The sequence below is a fragment of the Chiloscyllium punctatum genome, chromosome 1, assembly GCF_047496795.1.
Source record: "Chiloscyllium punctatum isolate Juve2018m chromosome 1, sChiPun1.3, whole genome shotgun sequence".
In the NCBI taxonomy this organism is placed as follows: Eukaryota; Metazoa; Chordata; class Chondrichthyes; order Orectolobiformes; family Hemiscylliidae; genus Chiloscyllium; species Chiloscyllium punctatum.
In genome coordinates, this window is record NC_092739.1 from 137,324,553 (window position 1) to 137,350,195 (window position 25,643).

General features: G+C 43.0%; 1 protein-coding gene across 1 annotated transcript in view; it reads left to right on the forward strand.

The window, feature by feature from the left end:
- Positions 1 to 7,407: 7,407 nt before the first annotated feature.
- Positions 7,408 to 25,643, forward strand: part of pstpip2 (proline-serine-threonine phosphatase interacting protein 2) — a 130,125-nt gene continuing 111,889 nt past the window's right edge. Inside the window, exon 1 of the mRNA XM_072575144.1 lies at positions 7,408 to 7,851. Coding sequence (XP_072431245.1) covers positions 7,819 to 7,851 — 33 coding nt within the window. The 5' untranslated portion in view covers positions 7,408 to 7,818. The remainder of the gene's footprint in view (positions 7,852 to 25,643) is intronic.

The window sequence follows — 25,643 nt, forward strand, 5'->3', positions numbered from 1 at the left end:
ATCAGTAATGGTTTCACGGTCACCATTATGCTCCACAGCTCCACAGTGAATGGGAGGGGACTTGGAGCTCTGGTAGGGGACATTGAACAGGTTATAGTAACTCTGGCCTCTGGGGAGGGCACAGCACCAACATGGGCATGGGAATTTCCAATGTGGGGGTAAAGTGGGCACATTCATCACTATGCAAAGGGACTCGAGCAACATGGGCAGAGGCAGAAAGTTAATCAGGAACTCAGGAACAGCAACACAAAAGGGGGCTTGGAGAATGAGGGGGCAGGTATGGTGCAGATCAAAAGTTTTATATTAGAGCAACACACCCAGCCCCATTGCCCTACCTTATATTTACCCCTAACTAATGCATCTCACACTAGGGGCAATTTAACATGGCCAGTTCACCTGACCAGTACATCTTTGGATTGTGTGGAGTCACTCACACTGAAACAGAATTAGAATCTTGCCATGCCTTTAAGGTTTTTTAGACTTTAAGGTCTGAATGATTTTCTTTCATTTCAATTCTTTTTCTGTTATTTCTGCTGTTGTTTTTACTCTTTAATTATGATTTTGTAACCAAGATAGCACTGATGAATGGTGACATTATACACCTTCCACTATACTTCTGTATTCTTAAACTTGAGTATGTGTGACAATAAATCTAATTTTAATTCTAATGTCAGGTCACATGTCAACTTCACAAAATGGTTGTGGCTGGGTGCAAAGTGAGAAAAGTAAGTTACTGTTTCCTTCTTTGGGGGCAGAGTGAAAATCTTGAATTTTGAGGCCAGCCTAGTGACAATTACAATTTTAAAAAATTCTTTCATGGACTGTGAGCATCACTGGCTAAGCTAGCATTTATTGCCCATCCCCAATGACCTTTGAACTGAATGGGATGATCCTGGTATGGAGGGATTGTCTTATGAACAAAAGTTAAACAGATTGGGACTTTACTCAGGGGAATTTAGAAGAATGAGTGGGGATCTCATTGAGACATGGAGGATTCTTAAGGAGCTTCACAGGGTAAAATGCTGAGAGGATGTTTCACCCATGGGAGAGTGTAGGTCCAGAGGGTATCACCTCAGAATAAAGGGGTGCTAATTTAAGACTGATGAGGAGGAATTTCTTCTCACAGAATGTGGTGTGTCTTTGGAAATCCTTGCCACAAAAAGCTATAGGGTAGGGTCCTTGTGAATATTTAAGGCTGAATAGATAGATTCTTGATGAGGAGAGGAATAAAATGTTACGGGAGAGGGCAAGTAAGTGGGCCTGAGGAATGTTGGATCATGATCCTATTGAATGGCTGAACAGATTAGAGAGGCCAAATGGCCAACTCCTGCTCATATTTCTTATGGTCTTACGGCTTGCATTTCAGAGGGCAGGTAAGAGTCTACCATTTTTCCATGGCGCTGGAGTCACATTTAGGCCAGGCAAGGTAAGTATGGTACATTTCCTTCCCTAAGGACATCAGTGATCAATATTAGATTAGTTTTAATTTCTAGATTTCACGAAGTAAATTCAAAACTCACCATCTACCATGCAGAGTATGAATTTATGCCCCAGAACATAAGCTTGCGTCACTGGATTACTCATCCATTAACAATAATTTTACACTAACCCTTCCTCAGATTAAATAATGTTGGCTTCAATTCACAATTAATCGGTAGATCATTAATTTTCCAAGAATGCAGATGATACTCTAAGGAATCATGAATGCCTCATTGTTTGCATTGATTTGTCATGAAACCTAAGCAGGTGTCATGAGAGCAAAGAAACTAAATATGGAACTTGAAGTTCCCATTTGCCAACAACATTGCACAGCAAATACGGGAAACCAACACTTCACAGAATTCATAGCAGAATTCTACTCACAATGCTGCATGAAAACACAACTGGGTGATTTCTCATACCTCAGTGTTTCTTTTGAAAGCATGACAATGACCACTTTAGGAAGCCTCCATGTCATTGTAACAAGATACTTCATTATTCCGGATGCACAAGCTCAGCAGTTCCTTTAATAAAATTGCATTATTTTTGTGACTATCCCCATGGTTCATTTGCTCACATAGGGAGGCAATGGCCTGGTGGTGTTATTGGTGGACTGTCCAGAGACCCAGGTAATGTTCTGGTGGACCTGGGTTTGAATCCCCCATTCAGCAGACAGGAGAATTTGATTTCAATAAAAATCTGGAATTAAGAGTCCAATGATGACCGTGAATCCATTGTATATTGTCAGGAAAAACCCTACTGGTTCACTGATTTCCTTTAGGGATGGAAACTGCCATCCTTACCTGGTCTGACTCCAAACCCACAGCAATATGGTTGACGCTGAACTGCCTTCCAATTTTTGTTAACTATTTTCTTAAAATTGGGACTTGCTTCTAATTTTAATTATTTTTTAAGTGGCAGCTCAAAGCTCTCCACATCCCTATGTCTCTGATTAAAGTGATGCTTTCTTACAGCTTTGCAATGCTGGCTTCTGACTCCATATTTGGTATGTACAATGCAGCATTGTGTTCAAAATGAGGTCTTTATTGAAACAAAGTTGAGATGCTTGCCTGACTTATTATCATATGAAGAAAGTTACGAAGAGCTGGTGAAAAAGACATCAGTAATATCCTGGATGCATTCATGCATCACTTTTCTTCATCTCTTTGGTGGATCTTCACCTGCTGTTCTCCCTCAGGAGACTGTGCAAGAGTTGCTGGAGTTTGCTGTTCCTGTTAGGTTTGATGGGAATGTTGCAGTCACTACCTCCTAAATTATCTTTGACCTCAAGGACTCCAGGTGTATTGAGAAAATCAGGTCATTATAAAGTGTCACATAGATACTGGGACATCATGCAACATCATGACCTTCGGTCCAATGCGAAGTGATGCAACATAGCGATTTGAAAATGAGACCCTCAAAAGTAATGTTAAGACTTTATGATGATACAATTCCCATGCTGTCATAGAATCATACAGTACAGAAGAGGCCCTTTGGCTCACTGAGTCAGTACTGACCTACTTATATGATGAAAGACGGAGGTGGGTACTGGGAATACTGGAGATTAGAGTCAAGATTAGAGTGGTGCTGGAAAAGCTCAGCAGGTCAGGCAGCATCTGAGGAGCAGGAAAATACATGATGAAAGGTTCTGATGAAAAGTTCCGACCTGAAATGTTGACTCCCCGCCTGCTCTGATGCTGTCTGACCTGCTGTGCTTTGTACCCATTCTGACTCTTGAATATCTGCAGCTCTTACTATCTCCTACCTACACTAATCCCACTTCCCAGCACTTGCTACATAGCTTTGAATGCTATGACATTTTGAGGGCTCAACCTTTTCAAAGTTTGTGAAGTTTCCCATCTCTACCCTCTCTGGCAGTGCATTCCAGATTTTCATAAGCCCTTGGGTGAAAAACTCATTATTGATCTTTCAGCTAAGGGGAGCAGCTGCTCCCTATCCATCCTGTGCATACCCCTTAGAATCTATGCATCTCACTCAAGTCCCCAGTCAGCCTTCTCTGTTCTACGAAAAACAACACAAATGTATTCGGTCTCTCTTAATTGATAAACTGCTCCATCCTCAGCAAAAATCTGGTGAATCTCCTCTGCACCTTCTCCAGTGTTTCTTATTTACATCCTTCCTGTAGTGCAATGACCAGAACTGCACATAGTTCTCCAGCTGGGGCCTAACCAAAGTAATGTACAGTTCTCCAACAAAACAGTGTCAACAAAACCTTGTACAGTGCTAACAAAACCTTCCAGCTCATATAAATTATGCCACGATTGATAAAGGCAAGTGTCTCACACGCATTCTTACACCCTATTAACTGATACTGACACCTTCAGGGATCTGTGACAAGCATCCCAAGAAAGCTCTGCTCCACATTCTGTCATTACAACTATGAGGATCTGGAGTTCCAGATTAAAGGTGGGAAGCAATGACAATCATCTCAGCCACAGCGAGTCTAAGGCTGGTAACACACAAAGTGCCAAAGGAGCTTTGCAATCATGTCACAGAACACTATACCATTGACTATGGATAGATCCTATACATTTTTTTTACAGGTTAGGAAATATTCCATGAGAAGGTGTGGTGGACAGTGAAGAAGGTTACCTCAGATTACAACAGGATCTTGAACAGATGGGCCAATGGGCTGAAAAGTGGCAGATGGAGTTTAATTCAGATAAATGCGAGGTGCTGCATTTTTGGAAAGCAAATCTTAGCAGGACTTATACACTTAATGGTAAAGTCCTAGGGAGTCTTGCTGAACAAAGAGACCTTGGAGTGCAGGTTCATAGTTCCTTGAAAGTGGATCATAGGTAGATAGGATAGTGAAGAAGGTATTCGGTATGCTTTCCTCTATTGGTCAGAGTATTGAGTACAGGAGTTAGAAGGTCATATTGCAGCTGTACAAGACATTGGTTAGACCACTTTTGGAATATTGCATGCAATTCTGGTCTCCTTCCATTGAAAGGCTGTTGTGAAACTTGAAAGAGTTCAGAAAAGATTTACAAGGATGTTGCCAGCGTTGGAGGATTTGAGCTATAGGGAGAGGTTGAATAGGCTGGGGCTGTTTTCCCTGGAGTGTCAGAGGCTGAAGGATAACCATATAGAGGTTTAAAAAATTATGAGGGGCATGGATAGGATAAATAGACAAAGTCTCTTCCCTGGAGTGGAGGAGTCCAGAACTATAGGGCATAGGTTTAGGGTGAGAGGGGAAAGATATAAAAGAGACCTAAGGGGTAACATTTTTCATGCAGAGGGTGGTATGTGTATGGAATGAGTTGCCAGAGGAATTTTGGCGGCTAGTATGATTGCAACATTTGAAAGGCATCTAAGTAGGAAGGGTTTGGAGGGATATAGGTTGAGTGCTGGCAGGTGGGACTAGATTTGGTTGGGATATCTGGTCGGCAGGGACGAGTTGGACCGAAGGGTCTGTTTCCATGCTGTGCTTCTCCATGACTCTAATATCAGCCTGCAATTTGAGATTGAAGAGTTGGAGTAGGTGACAGTCATCAATAAAGTATTGACTCCTACAGCATAGATTAGCAGCATAATAGCTAACAGTGAAACAACCTGGAAAGCTGAGAGTATAAATAAGTCCATGATAAGATCTCACTACCTATGATAACCATTGAAGGAATTTTTCTAAACTTGCTAAGTCTTCATGATGGCTGCTGGCAACTATTGGCTTGATAGATATTTTGTTTTGTTTTAGTTTTAACAAGATTGTCTCTCAGTAAAGCATAAGTAAGCAATGTGGCAGATAAATGAAAGTTTATTAACAGAAAAAAAACTATTAATCCTAAACACTTGTTTACAAATTTCAAAATAAAATCATCCATTGAATGGTTTCCAAAAGCATTCCTTGTTTCGTACTTACACTGGAGAAAATAAATCTCTTCCGAATTCTTCCACACACACCTGATCTTAAAGATACTCAACTTCAAATAAGCTGTTCAGCATTTACCCCAACATTTCTGATTTGCAGCTATCACTAATTCTGTATTCCAGGGTAAACTAGTCTTACTATATTCTTCCCTTCCCAGGTGGACTGCTCTACACAACCATTCCTATCAAAGGACTTCAAAGAACTGAATTTTAAAAAATCAAAATTGAAAGAAAAGCTCTCTCTAAACTATGGGTGTTTTCCCAAGCTTAAAAAAATCCAGAACTGAGATTTGTAACCTACCTTCAAGCACAATGTTTTATTTTGCTAAGTTGTAAAATAGCCTAAGGTAAATACAAAAAAAATGCCACCAAAGAAGCTCTCACAAACTATTTTTGAAAAAATTATCATGACTGCGGAAAGTTAATTATTAACTTCAGACACACAGAAAAGTCATATGATAATCACCCAAATTGCAAAACCTAAATGTCAAATAAATGACCTGTGTCGCGTTTATGAACAAGAGAGCCGAACCATAACCTACTTCCAGGATGAATGAGCTTGTTTTGGAAGTTGTTTAGTTGTTTTGGATTCTGTTGATAATCTCCCAAGCAAGGTGGACTTTTACATTTTTGTGGACCTTGTAATTTTTGCGAACATTGTAATTTTTGCAGACTTTGATTTTTTTGTGTTGAATAAATGTTTTGTTTTCCATGTATTTGTATGCTTAATGTTATTGGGTATGACCCCGAATTGACTAAGCAAAGCGTTATGGTGAAAGGTAGGTTTTCAGATACCAATGAAGACGACAGTTGTAACTCCTGTGGTCAATGTTAGGACCACAGCCCTTTCTGGTATTTATTAACAATCCGTATTTGGGAACAGAGAGCATAATTTCAAAGTTTACAGTCGAGATGAAATTTGGAAACGTAGAAACAGTACGCAGGATAGTAACACACCTCAAAGAGATAGACTGCAATGAACAGACACGTGGAGATTAAATTTAATGTGGAGAAGTATGAAGTCATGCACTTTGACAGATAAGCTAGTAGAGAAAAATAGGGTGCAGATAGAAAGAGACCTTTAGGTGTACAAGTACAAATCTTTCACAATGACAGAACAAGTTGAGAAGGTTGTTACAGAAAATATTGAATCCATGGCCTTTCTACCTCAGGCATAATGTCCAATTTTGAGTACTACACTCTGGAAAGAATGTCAAAACATTAGAAAGTTTAAAGAGGAGATTTATTCATAGAGTCCCTACAGTATGGAAGCAGGCCATTTGGCCCATCGAACCTACACTGATCCTCCAAAGAGCATCCCATTCAGACTCACCCCCTACCCTAAATCTGGAACCCATGACTTACCCACCCAGCCTGGCCAATCCACCTAACTTGCACATCTTTGGACCGAGGGACAAAACTGGAAACTGTTAGGATTGTGAGTAGGTAAACATTCCCAAAGTGGTTTTTTTTGGTTTCTGAAGAAACTGGCGGAAATCCCACGCAGACACAGGGAGAATGTGCAAACTCCACACAGTCACCCGAGGCTGGAATCGAACCCACACAGACTATTAAAATAGTATGTCAGGAATGGGGGAATACACTTTCATAGAGAGCTTACTGAAGGTGGGCTAGCTGCTTTGCAGCAGAGAAGATTTGTAATGGGCATTCTGAGAGATCCCATCAGCAAAGTCTTTATTACTAGAGGGCACAGATTTAAGCTAATTGGCAAAAGAAGGAGGTAACATTGCACACAATTGTCATTATCTGGAATATGGTGTCTGTCAGGTTGTGGGAGCAGATTCGACGGTAAGTCCACACCCAAGGAATAAGGCCTTGCCTTGACCACACCCTAGAAATCGCTATGGAAGCATACCCCATCGCAATAGGGAGAAAATAATTTTCTTTCCATGACGTGGCCGGCCAGGAATCTCGCTCAATCTCATCCAAATATTTAGGGCGGAGTTATAAATTGATACTCAATCTGCTTGGCCCTGCTATGAACACAATGTTCTTGGACATTAAATCTTGGAGGGGAGTTCGATGGCGTGGTGCTGCAAACCACCGGTCCGTGAATTCTAGTCAATCTCACCACTCTGCCTCTGGAACGGCGAATGCCTGAGTACAGACCGCCAAAAACAGGAACTCGCCCCTTCATCGCTTCAGTGAACAGAAAGCATCCCGACTCAAAATAGAAACAATACCGCGCAGATCAATGCACTGAAGCGTCCCTGCACAGCCCGGGCAGACATTAGGACCCAGAGGAATCCAATTGCGTCTGTGTGCCTTTTTGGGTGAAGGAATTAAAAACAGCCGAAAGGTGGAGAATTAGACAAATGTTAGTCAGATCGTCTGCAAGACAGCAGTGTTCCTGAACCTGCTGACAGGACAGGACAGGACAGGAGTTCTGGGGATAGAGTTAGTGCAGGCTCGGCATTTAACTTCATCATGAGAGAGCCACGGTTTCGGGACAACTTTTGGGTGAGTGGTTTGTGTGTTGCCTGTCCAGGGCTATGTGAACTTATCGCTATGCTCGTTTTATCTGCTGGGGAGGGTGCAGGAGGTTGGGGTATTGATCTGAAAATGTGCTTGTGTGTCTGTTAGGATTGTGAGTAGGTAAACATTCCCAAAGTGTTTTTTTTATTTCTGAAGACCGAGAGGGGTGTAATGATTTGGAGATGCCGGTGTTGGACTAGGCTGAGAGGGGTGTAAGTTGCGTTAAGTGCCCCTTGCTCTCTCTCTCTCTCTCTATTTCTAGCTGGTCAACACCTAAAATGCTTGCAATGAATCCCCCCAGGCTGGTCCACCTCACTGACGGAATTAAAAAGTTGTTACCTGGAAATCTGAGGCCAACATCCGAAAACTTCAGGCAGTTCTGATGAAGTATTGTGCTTCAAGTGTTCATCTACCCCTCCCCAATTTACAGACGTTGCGAGACGTGTTAACGATACTCCGCATTTTCCTTCAACTGTATAACATAGCAGAACGTGAGGAATATAAATGCGAATCTTCAATGTTTTTTTCAAGCTCAGATTGTAGGTGCAAACCAGTATTTTTTTAAAGAATTGGTGTGTGGTTCACCAGTGGGAGTATAATTTCAGAAGGAAAACACTGCTTATGCTGGAAATCCGACAGATAAAGGACACTGCTGTAAATACTCAGTTTGGTAGTTCTGTGGAGAGAGAGTTCATGTTTCTTGTTCTTTGGTTTGGAGGTTGGAGAGATGTTTATTTAGGCAGATGTTGGCGTTCGATTTCACACTGCCTTCCTGCCTCCAGCAGAACTGGCGGAAAGTGGCTTTTTTTTGTTCGCCCCCATCTCCAACTGAGGCCACAGCTCCCTATGACTGGGATGATCCCCCTCTTCACCAAAGCTGCAAGCTCCCTTGTCACTTTCTATGGGTAGCTCCAGATTTAGGAACTACACATTAGACGATGTGGTGCCCAATGCGAACTGCCTCTTGCTCTTCTGCCATGTCCATACCACCCTCCCCCCAACTACCTTTGATCTTGGGCCTCAGTCATAGTCTCCACCATGGTGCTGCTGAGTGGAGGGTGCCTGGGCTCTCATTGGTCAAAAACCTTCCCCCCCCCCCCCCCCCACCCTGGTCTGCACTCCAAGGGAAGACTCACCATTGCTGGGTGAATGTCTGGGGTTAGTGGGGGCCTTCCCTGCAGCTGACTGATTAGATCCTCCACAGCATTTCACCCTTTGGCCGTCCCTGGTATTGCTGCATACACTGTGTCGAAGGAGAAACAGAGTAGATTCATGGAGGCAAAACATTCATCTAAGCAGCAACTGTAAACTGACCCCTGAGGAGGTGGAGCCACAACCAGGTGAACTTCACTGCATTTGCGTCATGCTTTAATGTGGCTTGTGTCAGCAAGGGATTATCGTAAATTCAGGTTTCAGCATGAGGAAAACATTTGTGAAACATCTCCAAAGCAGGAACCCTTCCAGATCCACCCAGTAATCAAGTGATGAAAGGAATGGTAGCACCATGATAAAGAAATATATTCTTCACAGTAGGTGGTGACGTTTCAGTGCCAACACCAGGGAGAACTTGTGCTGAGGCAATTAGTGCCGGGACTGCACACTAAAGCTGGAACAGCAGTGTTGTCTTACAATGCTGTCAGCGCCCAATTTCAAATCTGTGAACACGTTGCCCCATCACCCTCAGAAACCTGTGCTCATCACATTTCAGCTTGTCATACCATCCCCCTGATTTTAGTTGCTGTACTGTTTGTAATTGTGTCTTCAGCTACCTAGGCCTACCTCCCCACCCTACTCTACTTCACTTTGCTTCCTTATGACATTCATTCTTGGAAGCCTGCCTGGTCATCTGAGCTTACACCCCTTTCATGTGGTTTAGTGTCATACTTGGTTTTAGTAAGCATTTGTGGAGTGCCTTAGAGAGAGTGTGGCGTTTTCATGTTGTGGTGCGTAGCATCCTTTTTCCTGATTCTACATATAAATGGCAATAAGATGGCAGAGAACAGCTGTGTGTTTCTCTCTGCTAGTCGTGACTCTATGGCAGAACGTATACCTCACAATGTTCACACTGGGGGAAGCTGTACTGCAAGTGTCAGGTTTCTGACTCAGTACATGCTGTCCACTAATATATCAAAGCTGTGTTTTGGGTTAGCGACATCTATGTTAGTAGAACTGTTATGAATCCTAAACAAAACTGGGACTGGGTTGTCAATTTGCTAGTTAAGGAGGGGTAGTGGCATAGTGGCGATCCCACTAGACAGGTAATCCCTAATGTTTTTGGACATGGGTTTCAAGCCCAACATGGCAATTGGTGAAATTTTGAATTCTGCAAAATTTTAGATAAAAATGGCAATCATGTAATCATTGGTTATTTGTTGTAGAAATAAACCTCCTTTGTTTAATGGGCTTTAGGGAAAGACTGGAGGGCACAGTTAGAGTAACGGGAAAACCTTTTTTTGAACGGAGATAAGGAGAAGCTTCTTCAGCCAGACAATGGTGAATCTAAGGAATACATTGCCACGGGAGGCTGCGGAGGCCAGGTCATTGAGTGTGTTTAAGATGGAGATAGGTTCTTGATTGTTAAGGGGATCAAGGGTTATGGAGAGAAAGCAGGAGAATGAGGTTGAGAAAATTTATTAGCCATGATTGAGCGGAGCAGACTTAATGGGCTGAATGGCTTAATATTTGCTCCAAGTCTATGGTCTTAAATCTACCATCTTGGTCTGGCCTATGTATGACTCCAGACTCTTAACCTCCCTCTTAAATGGCCTGGCAAGTCATTCAGCTGAAGGCAATAAATGCTGGTCCAGGCAGTAACACCCACATCAGTAAATGAATAATTACTGATAGACACAAAATAATGCGCTGATTTAATTTGAATATGCCACCACTGTATATCTTATCTGTAAATCAATTTTTGTCTAGGGAATTGCCAGATGTGCCATATAGGACACTTATAAAACTTTTTTGCAAGGTTTGTAGCTCAGGTTGAGATTTAGGATGTAGGTTTGCTCACTGAGCTGTAGGTTTGATATCCAGACGTTTCATTACCTGGCTAGGTAACATCATCAGTGGCGACCTCCAAGTGAAGCGAAGCTGTTGTCTCCTGCTTTCTATTTATATCTTTTTCCTGGATGGGGTACCTGGGGTTTGTGGTGATGTCATTTCCTGTTCGTTTTCTGAGGGGTTGATAGATGGCATCTAGATCTATATTTGTTCATGGCGTTGTGGTTGGAGTGCCAGGCCTCTAGAAATTCTCTGGCATGTCTTTGCTCAGCCTCTCCCAGGCTATATGTGTTGTCCCAGTCGAAATGGTGGCTTTTTTCATCCATGTGTAGGGCCACGAGGGAGAGAGAGTCATGTGTTTTTGTGGCTAGCCGGTGTTCGTGTATCCTGGTGGCTAACTTTCTGCCTGTTTGTCCTATGTAGTGTTTCTGGCAGTCCTTGAATGGAATTTTGTAGATGACATTGGTTTTGTCCATGGGTTGTACTGGGTCTTTTGAGTTTGTTAGTTTTTGTTTGAGAGTGTTGGTGGGTTTGTGTGCTACTAGGATTCTGAGGGGTCTTAGTAGACTGGCTGTCTTTTCTGAAACTGATGTATGGCAAGGTGGTTAGGGTTTCTGGCTGTGTTTGGTCTGCTTGTCGTGGTTTGTTCTTGAGGAATCTGTGCACTGTATTTTTTGAGTATCCGTTCTTCTTGAATACGTTGTATAGGTGGTTCTCCTCTGTTTTGCGTAGTTCGTCTGTGCTGCAATGTGTGGTGGCTCGTTGGAATAGTGTTCTGATACAGCTTTGTTTGTGTGTGTTGGGATGAGAATTCCTAGAGGCCTGACACTCCAACCACAACGCCATAAACAAACACATAGATCTAGATGCCATCTATCAACCCCTCAGAAAATGAACAGGAAATGACATCACCATAAACCCCAGGAACCCCATCCAGGATAAAGATATAAATAGAAAGCAGGAGACAACAGCTATGCATCACTTGGAGGTCGCCACTGATGATGTTACATCGCCAGGTGACGAAACATCTGGATATCAAACCTACAGCTCAGCGAGCAAACCTACACCCTATACTTATAAAATTGTTGTAATTTTGAAAGGAGATCAATTTTAGTTCCTGACTAGTAATTTTTACACAGTTGCTATGTGCAGTGACCATAACAATAAATCTGTTTCAGCTGTATGTAGATCTTTGAATCTTGAGCAGGCATGAAGGTAAGATAATAAAAGTTGTGCAAGCATTGATTTGGAGACAGAAAATGTTAATCCAGATTGGAGTTCAAATCAACCATAGGGCCTGGGTTCAAAGGCAAGATCAAGACAAATATCAGGAAGCATTTTGAGAAAGGGACTTTGTACAAGCTGTTTTCACAACCTAAGAACATTCCACAGTACTTTGCAGCTCATTGCCTCAACAAAAATAAACATTCTTCAATCATTGATGCATTTTTACAGTACAACAATGGACCAGCTTACAGCAAGATCCCAAAATCAACAATAAGATAATGAACACTATATTTTGTTTGATTGAAGGATCAAATTTAAAAATTGCTTATTATTGACTAGTGCTGCTAATGTATGGTATTTCACTTTGGTGTCCCATCCAAAATGTATTGCCTTGCCACTGTAGACTTCAGTGGCTCAGGAAAGTTCTGAGCCTGCTGTCACAAAAAGCCAGTTCACACCCCCATTTTCTTTCATAATCTTTGTCTGTGGACCGAGGACGCTATAGAAGTTGGGGTTAGTGTGTGGGTGCAATTGTGTGCAGATGGTGAGATGCAGAAATTATTTCATTCTTTGTGGAAAGACAAATATTACTTAATGTCCACTCTGTACCAGTGGTGCCAATTGATCATCTATCTATCCTTGTGGTCACAATAATTTGGGCATGTGCTTAAAAGATGAGGGGAGAATATACAATAAAGAATGTGTCCAAAACGCAGCGTCCTGTAAAGTGCTTTGAGATGTTTTAAGGACGTAATGCGGTGCTATCATAAATACCATTTTTCTTTCTTTTAAAGAGTTGAAAAGGAATGATGCAAAAGTGAGAACAGTAAATTTTCTGACTGGTTAGTGTCCACCAATATTAACTAGTCCCCTCTAGGGACCTCCCTCAACGTCATCACTTTCCAAACTCGCTTAATATTCACATCATTTCTTGCTGTACGCACTGTGGGAGAATTTCATTTCACATGCATCCAGCAAGCAAATGCGCAGCTCTATGATGAATTTGGAGTTATATCCTGACCTTTGGATGGGCTCCTCATCAAGCATTGCTTGTGCCTATTCACAACAACATTAAAACGTAATCTGTATGCAGAAAGCAGCAGCTACAGGGACACAGGCTTTTTATTTTGTTTTGTTTTGCTGGATTCTTTTGAACCACTTTTGTATCATACTGAAGCTGATGTAAATAACGTGCTTCAAAGATCTCAGGCAAACAAGAAGAACTTTAAACAAACGTTCTGGGAGTGTCTCCCAAAGTGCTATCTTTCACTCTATTCCAGAGAGCGTTTTATATTTTAAGAACTGAGCAAACTTTCCATTTATATTTCTAGTTCACTGCAATCTGGAGCTCTCTTACACAGCAGCCCAGTAGCAGCATTTTCATGTTGTATGTAACATTAAAAGAATGTATTTGCTGACACAAGCAGAAAGAAAATCTCCAAAGTGAGCAATAATAAAGCAAACCTGACACTTCCAACTTGGGTCAAGCGTGTTCAGTGTTGCTTTCAGCAATGGTCCTCTTAGTAATGTACAGAGGAGAGACAGGATTGGAAGATGTATGGTAGAAGGAAAGGCATAAGCATCAATACAGACCAGTTTCAATGTTGTAATTGACACATACTTTGCATACCTCACATCCTAATCTTGTGCTTGCTTCTCAGTGACTAGATAAAAGCGCTGGCTGCTTATGGGGAGCCATTAGGGGCTGATGTTGGCTTCGTGGAAGGGCAGATCCATTGCACCCATCTAGTTACTGTGTGATAATGACAGGAATTTCAGCCTGGATGATATGCAGAGTTTGCATATCTGTTTTGCATCTGTAGATGTGTTGAATGATTAACTTTAGCATTGGTATGAAGTGGCACTGTGATGGTGGTGCATGGTGTGTCAAACGGGAACCATCCTGTGCCTATCTTCTCTCAGAATAACTGCTGTTTCAGGAAATTTTGGATTGCTGGAGTAGTGACACCAACGTAATACAAGTTGTAACCCTTATTTTGCACCACGAGTTCTGGACCAAAGATGAATTTATCTTTTGAGCACTGCCAGTTACTGCATCCAAAATAACAAGCTGTCAGTCACAGACAGACAGATTACATGTCAGGAACTTAACTCTCCATGAGGAAAATGTGGCATCTCTGGGAATTGCAAAGAACAGGAATGCATTTCTTTAAGGATCAGCGAGTCTTGTATGCATCGCTGAGTGTCACACTAGTATTGGATTGTGTGAGACACTGAAACCCATAGAATCCCTACAGTGCCATTTGACCCATTGAGTCTGCACTGACCCTCTGAACAGCATCCCACTCATACCCAGTCCCCACACCCACCTCCACCCAATTCCCATAATTCTTCATTTATCATGGCTAATTCACCTAGCCCATCCCTGGACATTTCGGGGCAATTTAGCCTGGCTAATCCATCCAACCTACACATCTTTGGACTGTGGCGGAAAATCAGAGCACCTGATGGAAACCCTTGCAGACATGGGAAGAAACGATAGTCACCCAAGGCTGGAAACAAACCCAGGACCCTGGCACTGTGAGACAGTAATCCGAACCACTGTACCACCCCAACTACCATATAGACTCATGTAAAAGTCAACATTTTTAGACTTTTTTTAAAGGTTAAATTTATGGGGTCGACTATTACATGGCTGTTGCTTTTGAGGGGATGCAATTCCTGTTATAAAAAATCACAATGAATTAGAATAATTTTCATGAGTGCTACATGGGAATTGAGGTCAGCTGAGCTGCACATAGAGTTTGTTACCTGACTCTGACCTGATGCATCTTAAACATTCACACCAAATTCTTCCACTTCCCTCCGTTTTCTCTCGATTATGGTTGTTTTTGTTTCTCAAACTAATATTTTAAGCTTTTTTTCTAATAACATTTTTTTATCAGACATTTGACTTTCATACTGTCTCACTGATCATTGTCGCCACGAGAAATCATCAACAGCTGCATGGTAATTATCGTGAATTAAATGCAGATAGGCCTATCTTATATAGGAACTGATATCATCACTAAGTTCATACTAAATGATGAAATTAGTATCACACTAATTATAGTGTTCATTTGATAATGAACTTAAGAAATCTGTAGCCCAACGTTGGTGTGATTTGTATATCAAAACACATAATACCACAAAATTTGTTTCCTCATCATAACGTTTATGTACATTGACGCTGCATTTTGTAAAGGCAAATCAGGGCAGGGCTTATACACTTAATGGTAAGGTCCTGGAGAGTGTTGCTGAACAAAGAGACCTTGGAATGCAGGTTCGTAGTTTTATAAAAGTGGAGTTGCAGCTAGATAGGGTAGTGAAGAAGGTGTTTAGTATGCTTTCCATTATTGGTCAGAGCATGGAGTTGGGAGGTCATGTTGCAGTTGTACAGGACATTGGGTTAGGCCACCTTTGGAATATTGCGTGCAATTCTGGTCTCAGTTCAATGTTGTGTAACTTAAGGGTTCAGAAAAGATTTACAAGGATGTTGCCAGGGTTGAGCTACAGGGAGAGGAATAGGCTGGGGCTATTTTCCCTGGAGTGTCGGGCAATGAGAGATGACCTTATAGAGGTTTATAAAAACATAATGGGCATGGATAAGATAAATAGGCAAGGTATTTTCCCTGGGGTGGGGGAGTCCAGAACTAGAGGGCATAGTTTAGGGAGAAGGGGGTAGATATAAAAGGGATCTAAGAGGCAACCTTTTCATGAAGAGGGTGATGCACGTATGCCAGAGGAAGTGGTGGAGGCTGATATAAGTGCAGCATTGCAAAGTCAACTGGATAGGTACATGAATAGGAAAGGTTTGGAGGGATTTGGGCTAAGTGCTGGCAAATGGGACTAGAATAGGTTGGGATATCTGGTCGGCATGGACGAGTTGGACTGAAGGGTCTGTTTCCATGCTGTACATCTCTGACTCCATGCCTCTCAAATGTTGATCTGTTATGTGTGAAGAATTAGGATCAACTTTTACATGAGATGTATGGAAAATTCCAGACTTTCTGGCCAAAAATAGAGGGTCATCTTTTACAAAAGGTTGACTTTTACTCTAGTATACACGGTATATAGGAGAAAGTGAGGACTGCAGATGCTGGAGATCAGAGCTGAAAATGTGTTACTGGAAAAGCGCAGCAGGTCAGGCAGCATCCAAGGAGCAGGAGAATCGACGTTTCGGGGGCATGAGCCCTTCTTCAGGAATGAGGAAAGTGTGTCCAGCAGGCTAAGATAAAAGGTAGGGGGGAGGGACTTGGGGGAGGGCCGTTGGAAATGCGATAGGTGGAAGGAGGTTAAGGTGAGGGTGATAAGGCGAGGGTGATAGGCCGGAGTGGGGGTGGGGAGGGAGAGGTCAGGAAGAAGATTGCAGGTTAGGAAGGTGGTGCTGAGTTTGAGGGTTGGGACTGAGACAAGGTGGGGGGAGGGGAAATGAGGAAACTGGAGAAATCTGAGTTCATCCCTTGTGGTTGGAGGGTTCCTAGGCGGAAGATGAGGCGCTCTTCCTCCAGCCATTGTGTTGCTATGGTATGGCTATGAAGGAGTCCAAGGACCTGCATGTCCTTGGTAGAGTGGGAGGGGGAGTTAACGTGTTGAGCCAAGGGGTGGTTGGGTTGGTTGGTGCGGGTGTCCCAGAGGTGTTCTCTGAAACGTTCCGCAAGTAGGCGGCCTGTCTGCCCAATGTAGAGGAGGCCACATCGGATGCAGTGGATACATTATATGATGTGTGTGGAGGTGCAGGTGAATTTGTGATGGATATGGAAGGATCCCTTGAGGCCTTGGAGGGAAGTAAGGGGGGAGGTGTGGGCGCAAGTTTTGCATTTCTTGCGGTTGCAGAGGAAGGTGCCGGGAGTGGAGGTTGGGTTGGTGGGGGGTGTGGACCTGACGAGGGAGTCACGAGGGAGTGGTCTTTTCAGAACACTGATAGGGGAGGGGGGGAAATATATCCCTGGTGGTAGGGTCCATTTGGAGGTGGCAGAAATGACGTCGGATGATACGATGTATATGGAGGTTGGTGGGGTGGAAGGTGAGGACCAGTGGGGTTCTGTCCTGGTGGCGATTGGAGGGGCGGGGCTCAAGGGCGGAGGAGCGGGAAGTGGAGGAGATGCAGTGGAGGGCATTGTCAACCACGTCAGGGGGGAAATTGCAGTCTTTGAAGAAGGAGGCCATCTGGGTTGTTCGGTATTGGAACTGGTCCTCCTAGGAGCAGATGCGGAGGAGACAAAGGAATTGGGAATATAGGATGGTGTTTTTACAGGGAGCAGGGTGGGAGGAGGTGTAGTCCCTCAGCAGCCTTCCGAAAAGACCACTCCCTCCGCGACTCCCTCGTCAGGTCTACACCCCCCCCACCAACCCAATCTCCATTCCCGGCACCTTCCCCTGCAACCGCAAGAAATGCAAAACTTGCGCCCACACCTCCCCCCTCACTTCCCTCCAAGGCCCCAAGGGATCCTTCCATATCCTGCTCCTTGGATGCTGCCTGACCTGCTGCGCTTTTCCAGCAACACATTTTCAGCTATATACAGTATATGTGTGTTTGATTACATTAAAGTTATAGAATTTCTTTAGAATTGGCATAGATCTATGAAAGAAGAATGAAATTAGTAGAATTTGGGTTAACATTAGTTAGGAACAACCTGAAGACTGTAAACTTAACTGTAACAACATAGGATTCAGTTAAATATAGAGCTCAGAAGCAGTCATATGGCCTCACTGGCTTGTGCTGGTAATTGTCCATTTGTTCTACACTATTTGTCTAGTTTCCTTTTGAAACATCGAAGCTATTTGCATTAACCACTTCCTATTATACTAGGTTCCACATTCTAACAACTCTCCAAATAAAGACATTTCGCCTTCAATCCCTATTGTACTTTAATACTCACTTTATGAAATTAAGGGGCATAAACATATTCTCTTACAATTAGAAACACTCTTTCTGTCTCTGTACTGTCCAGAGTCGAAAAATGTGGCACTGGAAAAGCACAGCAGGTCAGGCAGCATCTGAGGAGCAGGAGAACTGACATTTTGGGCATTAACCCTTCATCAGGAATGTGGCTGGGGTAGAAGGGGGCTGAGAGATAAATAGGAGGGTGGGGCTGGGGGAAGGTAGCTGGGAAGGCAATAGGTGGGGTTAGGTGATAGATGGGCCCCACCGACCTATCTGCTGTAACCTTCCCACCAACCTATTACTCTCGCATGCCCCCCCACCTGCATCTACCAATTGCTTTCCCAGTTCTGTTCCCCCACCCTCACCCCTGCCCCACCTTCTTATTTACCTCTCAACTCCCTTCCACCCCTCCATATTCCTGATGAATGGCTTCTGCCCAAAACGTTGATTTTCCTGCTCCTCAGATACTGCCTGACTGGCTGTGCTTTTCCAGTGCCACACTCTTCAACTCTGATCTCCAGCATCTATAGTCCTCACTTGCTCCTCCTGCTGCCTGAACTGCTGTGCTCTTCCAGCACCACTAATCCAGAATCCTCCTCTATATTGTCTAACCCATTCATCATGACTTCAATTAGATCACTGCTCTTCCATTTAAAAATGCGCCCAACCTGTTCAGTATTTTCACATAGCTGTAATATTTCAGTTCTTGTGATGTTTACTCCAATGTTTCTATGTCCTGCTAATATTACAGAGACCAGAATTATACACATTACTGTACGCGCAGGTTTAACATATAGAGTCATAGAGTCACAGAGATGTACAGCATGGAAACAGACCTTTTGGTCCAACCCCGTCCGTGCCGACCAGATATCCCAACCCAATCTAGTCCCACCTGCCAGCACCTGGCCCATATCCCTCCAAACCCTTCCTATTCATATACCCATCCAAATGCCTCTTAAATGTTGCAATTGTACCAGCCTCCACCACATCCTCTGGCAGCTCATTCCATACACGTACCACCCTCTGCGTGAAAACGTTGCCCCTTACGTCTCTTTTATATCTTTCCCCTCTCACCTTAAACCTATGCCCTCTAGTTCTGGACACCCTGACCCCAGGGAAAAGACTTTGTCTATTTACCCTATCCATGCCCCTCATTATTTTGTAAACCTCTATGAAGTCACCCCTCAGCCTCCTATGCTCCAGGGAAAACAGCCCCAGCCTGTTCAGCCTCTCCCTGTAGGTCAGACCCTCCAAACCTGGAAACATCCTGGTAGATCTTTTCTGAACCCTTTCAAGTTTCACAACATCTTTCCGATAGGAAGGAGACCAGAATTGCATGCAATATTCCAACAGTGGCCTAACCAATGTCCTGTACAGCCGCAACATGACCTCCCAACTCCTGTACTCATACTCTGACCAATAAAGGAAAGCATACCAAATGCCTTCTTCACTATCCTATCTACCTGCGACTCCACTTTCAAGGAGCTATGAACCTGCACTCCAAGGTCTCTTTGTTCAGCAGCACTCCCTAGGACAGTACCATTAAGTGTATAGATTTGCTTTCCCAAAATGCAGCATCTCGCATTTATCTGAATTAAACTCCATCTGTCAGTTCTCAGCCCATTAGCCCATCTGGTCCAGATCTTGTTGTAATCTGAGGTAACCCTCTTCGCTGTCCACTACACCTCAAATTTTGGTGTCATCTGCAAACTTACTAACTGTACCTCTTATGCTCACATCCAAATCATTTATGTAAATGACAAAAAGTAGAGGGCCCAGCACCGATCCTTGTGGCACTCCACTGGTCACAGGCCTCCAGTCTGAAAAACAACCCTCTATCACCACCCTCTGTCTTCTACCTTTGAGCCAGTTCTGTGTGCAAATGGCTAGTTCTACCTGTATTCCATGAGATCTAACCTTGCTAATCAGTCTCCCATGGGGAACCTTGTCGAACGCCTTACTGATGTCCATATAGATCACATCTACTGCTCTGCCCTCATCAATCTTCTTTGTTACTTCTTCGAAAAGCTCAATCAAGTTTGTGAGACATGATTTCCCATGCACAAAACCATGTTGACTATCCCGAATCAGTCCTCGCCTTTCCAAATACATGTACATCCTGTCCCTCAGGATTCCCTCCAACAACTTGCCCACCACCGAGGTCAGTCTCACCGGCCAAAAGTATCTACAGTATTGAAATTTATTTCTAGGGTATGGAATTCAAGAGTAAAGTGCTTTGCATTTTTGGCTGCTAGCAATGGTGTATTTAACACTTTGACGAACCGTACCCCTAGATCCATGAGCTCATGTACACTATTCAGGTCCGTGGTTAATGTTAATATACTAAGCTAATGGAACAAGGGCTCAAATCCCACCATGACGGCAGTGGAATTTAAATTCAATAAATACACGAACCTGATCCCCGACAATGTTTTTGACTTCTAATTGTCCCTGAAATGATCTGAGCAAGTCACTCAGTCTGAGGATAATTAGGGATTGACAGTAAATGTGGGCTTTGCCAATAGCACCCAAATCTAATGAAAGTAAAAAGATATATTTTCTGTTTTCCAAGAAACCTTGGAGTGCAGGTTCATAACTCCTTGAAAGTAGAGTCGCAGGTAGATAGGATAGTGAAGGCGGCGTTTGGTATGCTTTCCTTTATTGTTCAGAGCATTGTGTGTAGGAGTTGGGAGGTCATGTTGCAGCTGTAAAGGACATTGGTTAGGCCACTTTTGGAATATTGCGTGCAATTCTGGTCTCCCTCCTATAGGAAGGATGTTGTGAAACTTGAAAGGATTCAGAAAAGATTTACAAAGATGTTGCCAGGGTTTGAGTATTTGAGCTATAGGGAGAGGTTGAATCGGCTGGGGCTGTTTTCCTTGGAGTGTCGGAGGCTGAGGAGTGACCTTATAGAGGTTTATAAAATCATGAGGGGCATGGATAAGATAAATAGACAAAGTCTTTTCCCTGGGGTCAGGGAGTCCAGAACTAGAGAACATAGATTTGGGATGAGAGGGGAAAGATATGAAAAGGAGCTAAGGAGCAACATTTTCATACAGAGGGTGGTACGTGTACGGAATGAGCTGCTAGAGGAATTGGTGGAGGCTGGTCCAATTACAGCATTTAAAAGGCATCTGGATGGGTATATGAACAGGAAAGGTTAAGGGATCAAGTGCTGGCAAATGGGACTAGATTAGGATGGATGAATTGGACTAAAAGGTCTGTTTCCATGCTCCATATTTCTCTTCTAGTTCTCCAAAGTCCATCCTCTGCAACTTTTCTACTGTCTTATTAGATCTAGCAGTTTGGTATCAGCTATAACGTCTGAAATTCTGTTATTTGTCCTTAGATTCAAATTAGTGATATTAATTTTGACTAACAGGGATACCAGCACTGAAAGAGCTCTCTTGTGACACAGTGGTCATGTCCACACCCCTGGACTGGGAGGCCTGGGGTCAGTCTCACCTGCTCCAGAGGCAGATAGTAATATCTCTGAACAAGTTGATTAGAAAAAAGTCAGTGTAGATTCTGTCTTCCAGTCCCAACCTTCCAACTATACAGACAAGTCCTCTGCCAGTAAACGTGAAAGACTGACCTCTTTCCCCATTTAGGGTCGTCTTGAGGTGCAATGGGAATATCCCTAACCCTGGCCCGAGAGGCCAAGGTTCAAGTTCTATCTGACCCAGAGATGTCATAGGATCTCTGAACAGGTTGATCGGGAAAATAGCTTCTAAAGAAAATCTCTCAGCACTGATCCTTCTGAAACACAGCTTTCCATGATGCTTCAAACTAACTAACCATGCTCTAGTCTCTGCTTTCTAAATTTTAGCCAAACTACTATACATTCAGCCGTTTATCCTTGGACTCTAAATGACTTCAAATCTTAGTTAGAAGTCTACTGTTTTATCAAAACTACTACCTTACCTTTATCAACGCTTCCTAAAGTTCCTCAAATCTATGCCACTTATTTTCTGTCTCTAAGCAATTTTCTACCAATTCTTTTGCTGCAGGGTTTAGCTATTCCAGTACCTTGCCAGCACTGACATCAACATGACTGATCTGTAGTTCGAAGATGATCTTTTTTTCCTGTTATTTGAAATGAGAAACACTTCTTCAATTTTGAAGTCTAACCCTTCTGAGAAAAAGGCCCCTTTTTGATTATTTTCAATGTGTGAACCAACTTTGAATATTTTGTGCACATGAACAGTTAAGCCCATTTCCTCCTCCACAGTTCCTACTTTCTCTCAACTTTTTGTCATCAGCTAACTTGGATAGTTGTGTATTCCTTCATTTAAATCTTAATTATTAGTATTATAATGAAAAGTTGAATTCCTTTGTATACGTTGTGAAAGTAGTTTAACGAGAGTGAACATGTGTTGAAGTGACATGCACTTCATGCACACACAAGAGAATTAGTCTGCCACCTTGTTTATTTGCTTTCTACATGGTAGTTCAAGGCAATTTCTGAGTCATTTTTATAACGTTTGAATTTAGTACAAGTTTGTTTGCCAATAATGAACCGAAAAGGAAATTTAAAGATCAGTTGTCCATGGGAATGTGGCTCTTCAAAATTTCCATAACTTTAGCTTTCCTGTCAAGTTAGAAATTTCTCTAGTGATTTGCAATTTGATCAATTGCCTGATCACAGAATTACAACACAGCTTGTTACAATGTTGCTGATGTTGCCACATGCTAGAATCAGATCTTTCCAACTGTCATGACTTTTGCAAAAGACTTAAATTTAACTTGTCATTTGGAGGAGGGGTTCGGGATATCTGTCAGTCTTTGGGTAACCTGGAAGTGTGGAGGCCCACCCAAATTTAATGTTATCATTACAATTCTTAATATCTATGCTCTCTGGCTGTTTTGAGGGGCAGGATGACAAGTTGGAAAGACTGTGCTATAAGGCAGCTGACAGAACTGCTAGGGATAGTCCCTGGTCTCAAAGCAATGTAAAAAATCATGCTGTCCTTTAGCTGCCAGGTTTCTTGACTGCTAGGAAATACAGTCTGCAATCATTAAATCCAAACTGCTGATAATATCTAGACCTTAGATATTATTAATGATGACCGATTTCATGGTATTTGACCAATGCCAAACCCACTCTAGATAAACTGGAAGCAGGCACATTTACGTTGGTGTGGGTTTCCTATTGTTAACAGGTTAAACACTAGCACACCCAACAATACCATGCCCAGCTGAGAGCTGGGATTAATATTGTCCCTTTTGAAATAGTGGTTCAAGAAGGCAGCTCACTTCTCAAGGGCAACTAGGGATGGGCAATAAAGGCTGGCCCAGCCAGTGATGCTCACATCCCATCAATGAATTTAAAAAAACTTGTGCCTGACCCAAGCCATTTCTTAATTTTGCAAAGATTTTGTGGATAGGAGCGTAGAAATAGGCGCAGGCTATTCAGCCCCTCCAGTCTGTTCTGTCTTTCAGTGGGATCATGGCTGATCTCTGGCCTAACTTTATCTACCTGCCTTTGGTTCATATTCCTTTGCTTACCAAAACATTATCTTCCTCTGATTTAAAATTTACTACTGATCCAGCATGCACTGCTGTTTGTGGAAAAGTTTCAAATATCTACCCATTCTTTGTATGTAGAAATGCTTCCTAACATCTCTCCTGAACAGTCTGGCCCATATTAGAACATAGAACATAGAAGAATACAGCGCAGTACAGGCCCTTCAGCCCTCGATGTTGCGCCGATCAAAGCCCACCTAACCTACACTAACCCACTATCCTCCATATACCTATCCAATGCCCGCTTAAATACCCATAAAGAGGGAGAGTCCACTACTGCTACTGGCAGGGCATTCCATGAACTTACGACTCGCTGAGTGAAGAACCTACCCCTAATATCAGTCCTATATCTACCCCCCCTTAATTTAAAGCTATGCCCCCTTGTAATAGCTGACTCCATACGTGGAAAAAGGTTCTCACTGTCAACCCGATCTAACCCCCTAATCATCTTGTACACCTCTATCAAATCACCCCTAAACCTTCTTTTCTCCAATGAAAACAACCCCAAGTGCCTCAGCCTTTCCTCATAGGATTTTCCTACCATACCAGGCAACATCCTGGTAAACTTCCTCTGCACCCGTTCCAGTGCCTCCACATCCTTCCTATAGTATGGCGACCAAAACTGCACACAATATTCCAGATGCGGCCGCACCAGAGTCTTATACAACTGCAGCATGACCTCAGGACTCCAGAACTCAATTCCTCTACCAATAAAAGCCAGTACGCCATATGCCTTCTTAACTGCACTATTTACCTGGGTGGCAACTTTCAGAGATCTGTGTACATGGACACCAAGATCCCTCTGCTCTTCCACACTACCAAGTAGTCTACCATTAGCCCAGTAATCCATCTTTTTATTACTCTTACCAAAGTGAATCACTTCACACTTAGCTACATTGAACTCCATTTGCCACCTTTCTGCCCAGCTCTGCAGCTTCTCTATATCCCGCTGTAACCTGCCATATCCTTCCTCACTGTCTACAACTCCTCCGACTTTCGTATCATCCGCAAACTTGCTCACCCAACCTTCTAACCCTTCCTCCAGGTCATTTATAAAAATGACAAACAGCAATGATCCCAAAACAGATCCTTGCGGAACACCGCTAGTGACGGCACTCCAAGATGAACCTTTGCCATCAACTACTACCCTCTGTCTTCTTCCAGAGAGCCAATTCCTAATCCAAACCTCCAACTCACCCTCAATGCCATATCTCTGTATTTTCTGCAGTAGCCTACCATGGGGGACCTTATCAAACGCCTTACTAAAATCCATATATACCACATCTACCGCTTTCCCCTCATCTACCTCCTTAGTCACCTTCTCAAAGAATTCAATAAGGTTTGTGAGGCACGACCTGCCCTTCACAAAACCATGCTGACTATCCTTGATCACATCATTCTTATCCAGATGTGCATAAATCCTATCCCTTACAATTCTCTCTAAGACTTTGCCCACAACAGAAGTGAGACTCACTGGCCTATAGTTACTAGGATTATCCCTACTCCCCTTCTTGAACAAGGGAACCACGTTTGCTAGCCTCCAGTCCTCTGGCACTACTCCTGTCGACAAAGAGGACACAAAAATCAAGGCCAATGGCTCTGCAATCTCCTCCCTTGCTTCCCAGAGAATCCTAGGATAAATGCCATCAGGCCCAGGGGACTTATCTATTTTCACCCTTGCCAGAATTTCCAACACCTCTTCTCTACATATCTCAAAGCCATCCATTCTACTTATTCGTATACATATTCTAAGACTATGACCCAAGTTCTAGAATCCTTAACTAGTGGAAGTAGGGTAGATAAAGATAAACTATCTTTTCCTGTTAATATCTTGAAGACTTTGATCAGATCACCCCTTAACCTTCAAATTCTAGAGAATGCAAGCCAAGTTTGTTGAATTTCTCCTCGTAATTTAACCCTTGAAGTCCAGCCTTTATCCTTGTACTCCCTCCTTCCTAAAGTGTGGTGCCCAGATCTGCTCTCAGCACTCCTGATTTAGTATTACAATGCAGCCGGCCGGAGCTGTTAACCAAGTGGTTCTGACTAATGCCAACAGCTTAGGTCTGTTCTGGCAGCATCTGTAGAGGGAAAAACCGAGTTAATGTCGGGACTCTGCTGAGTTTCTCCAGTACCT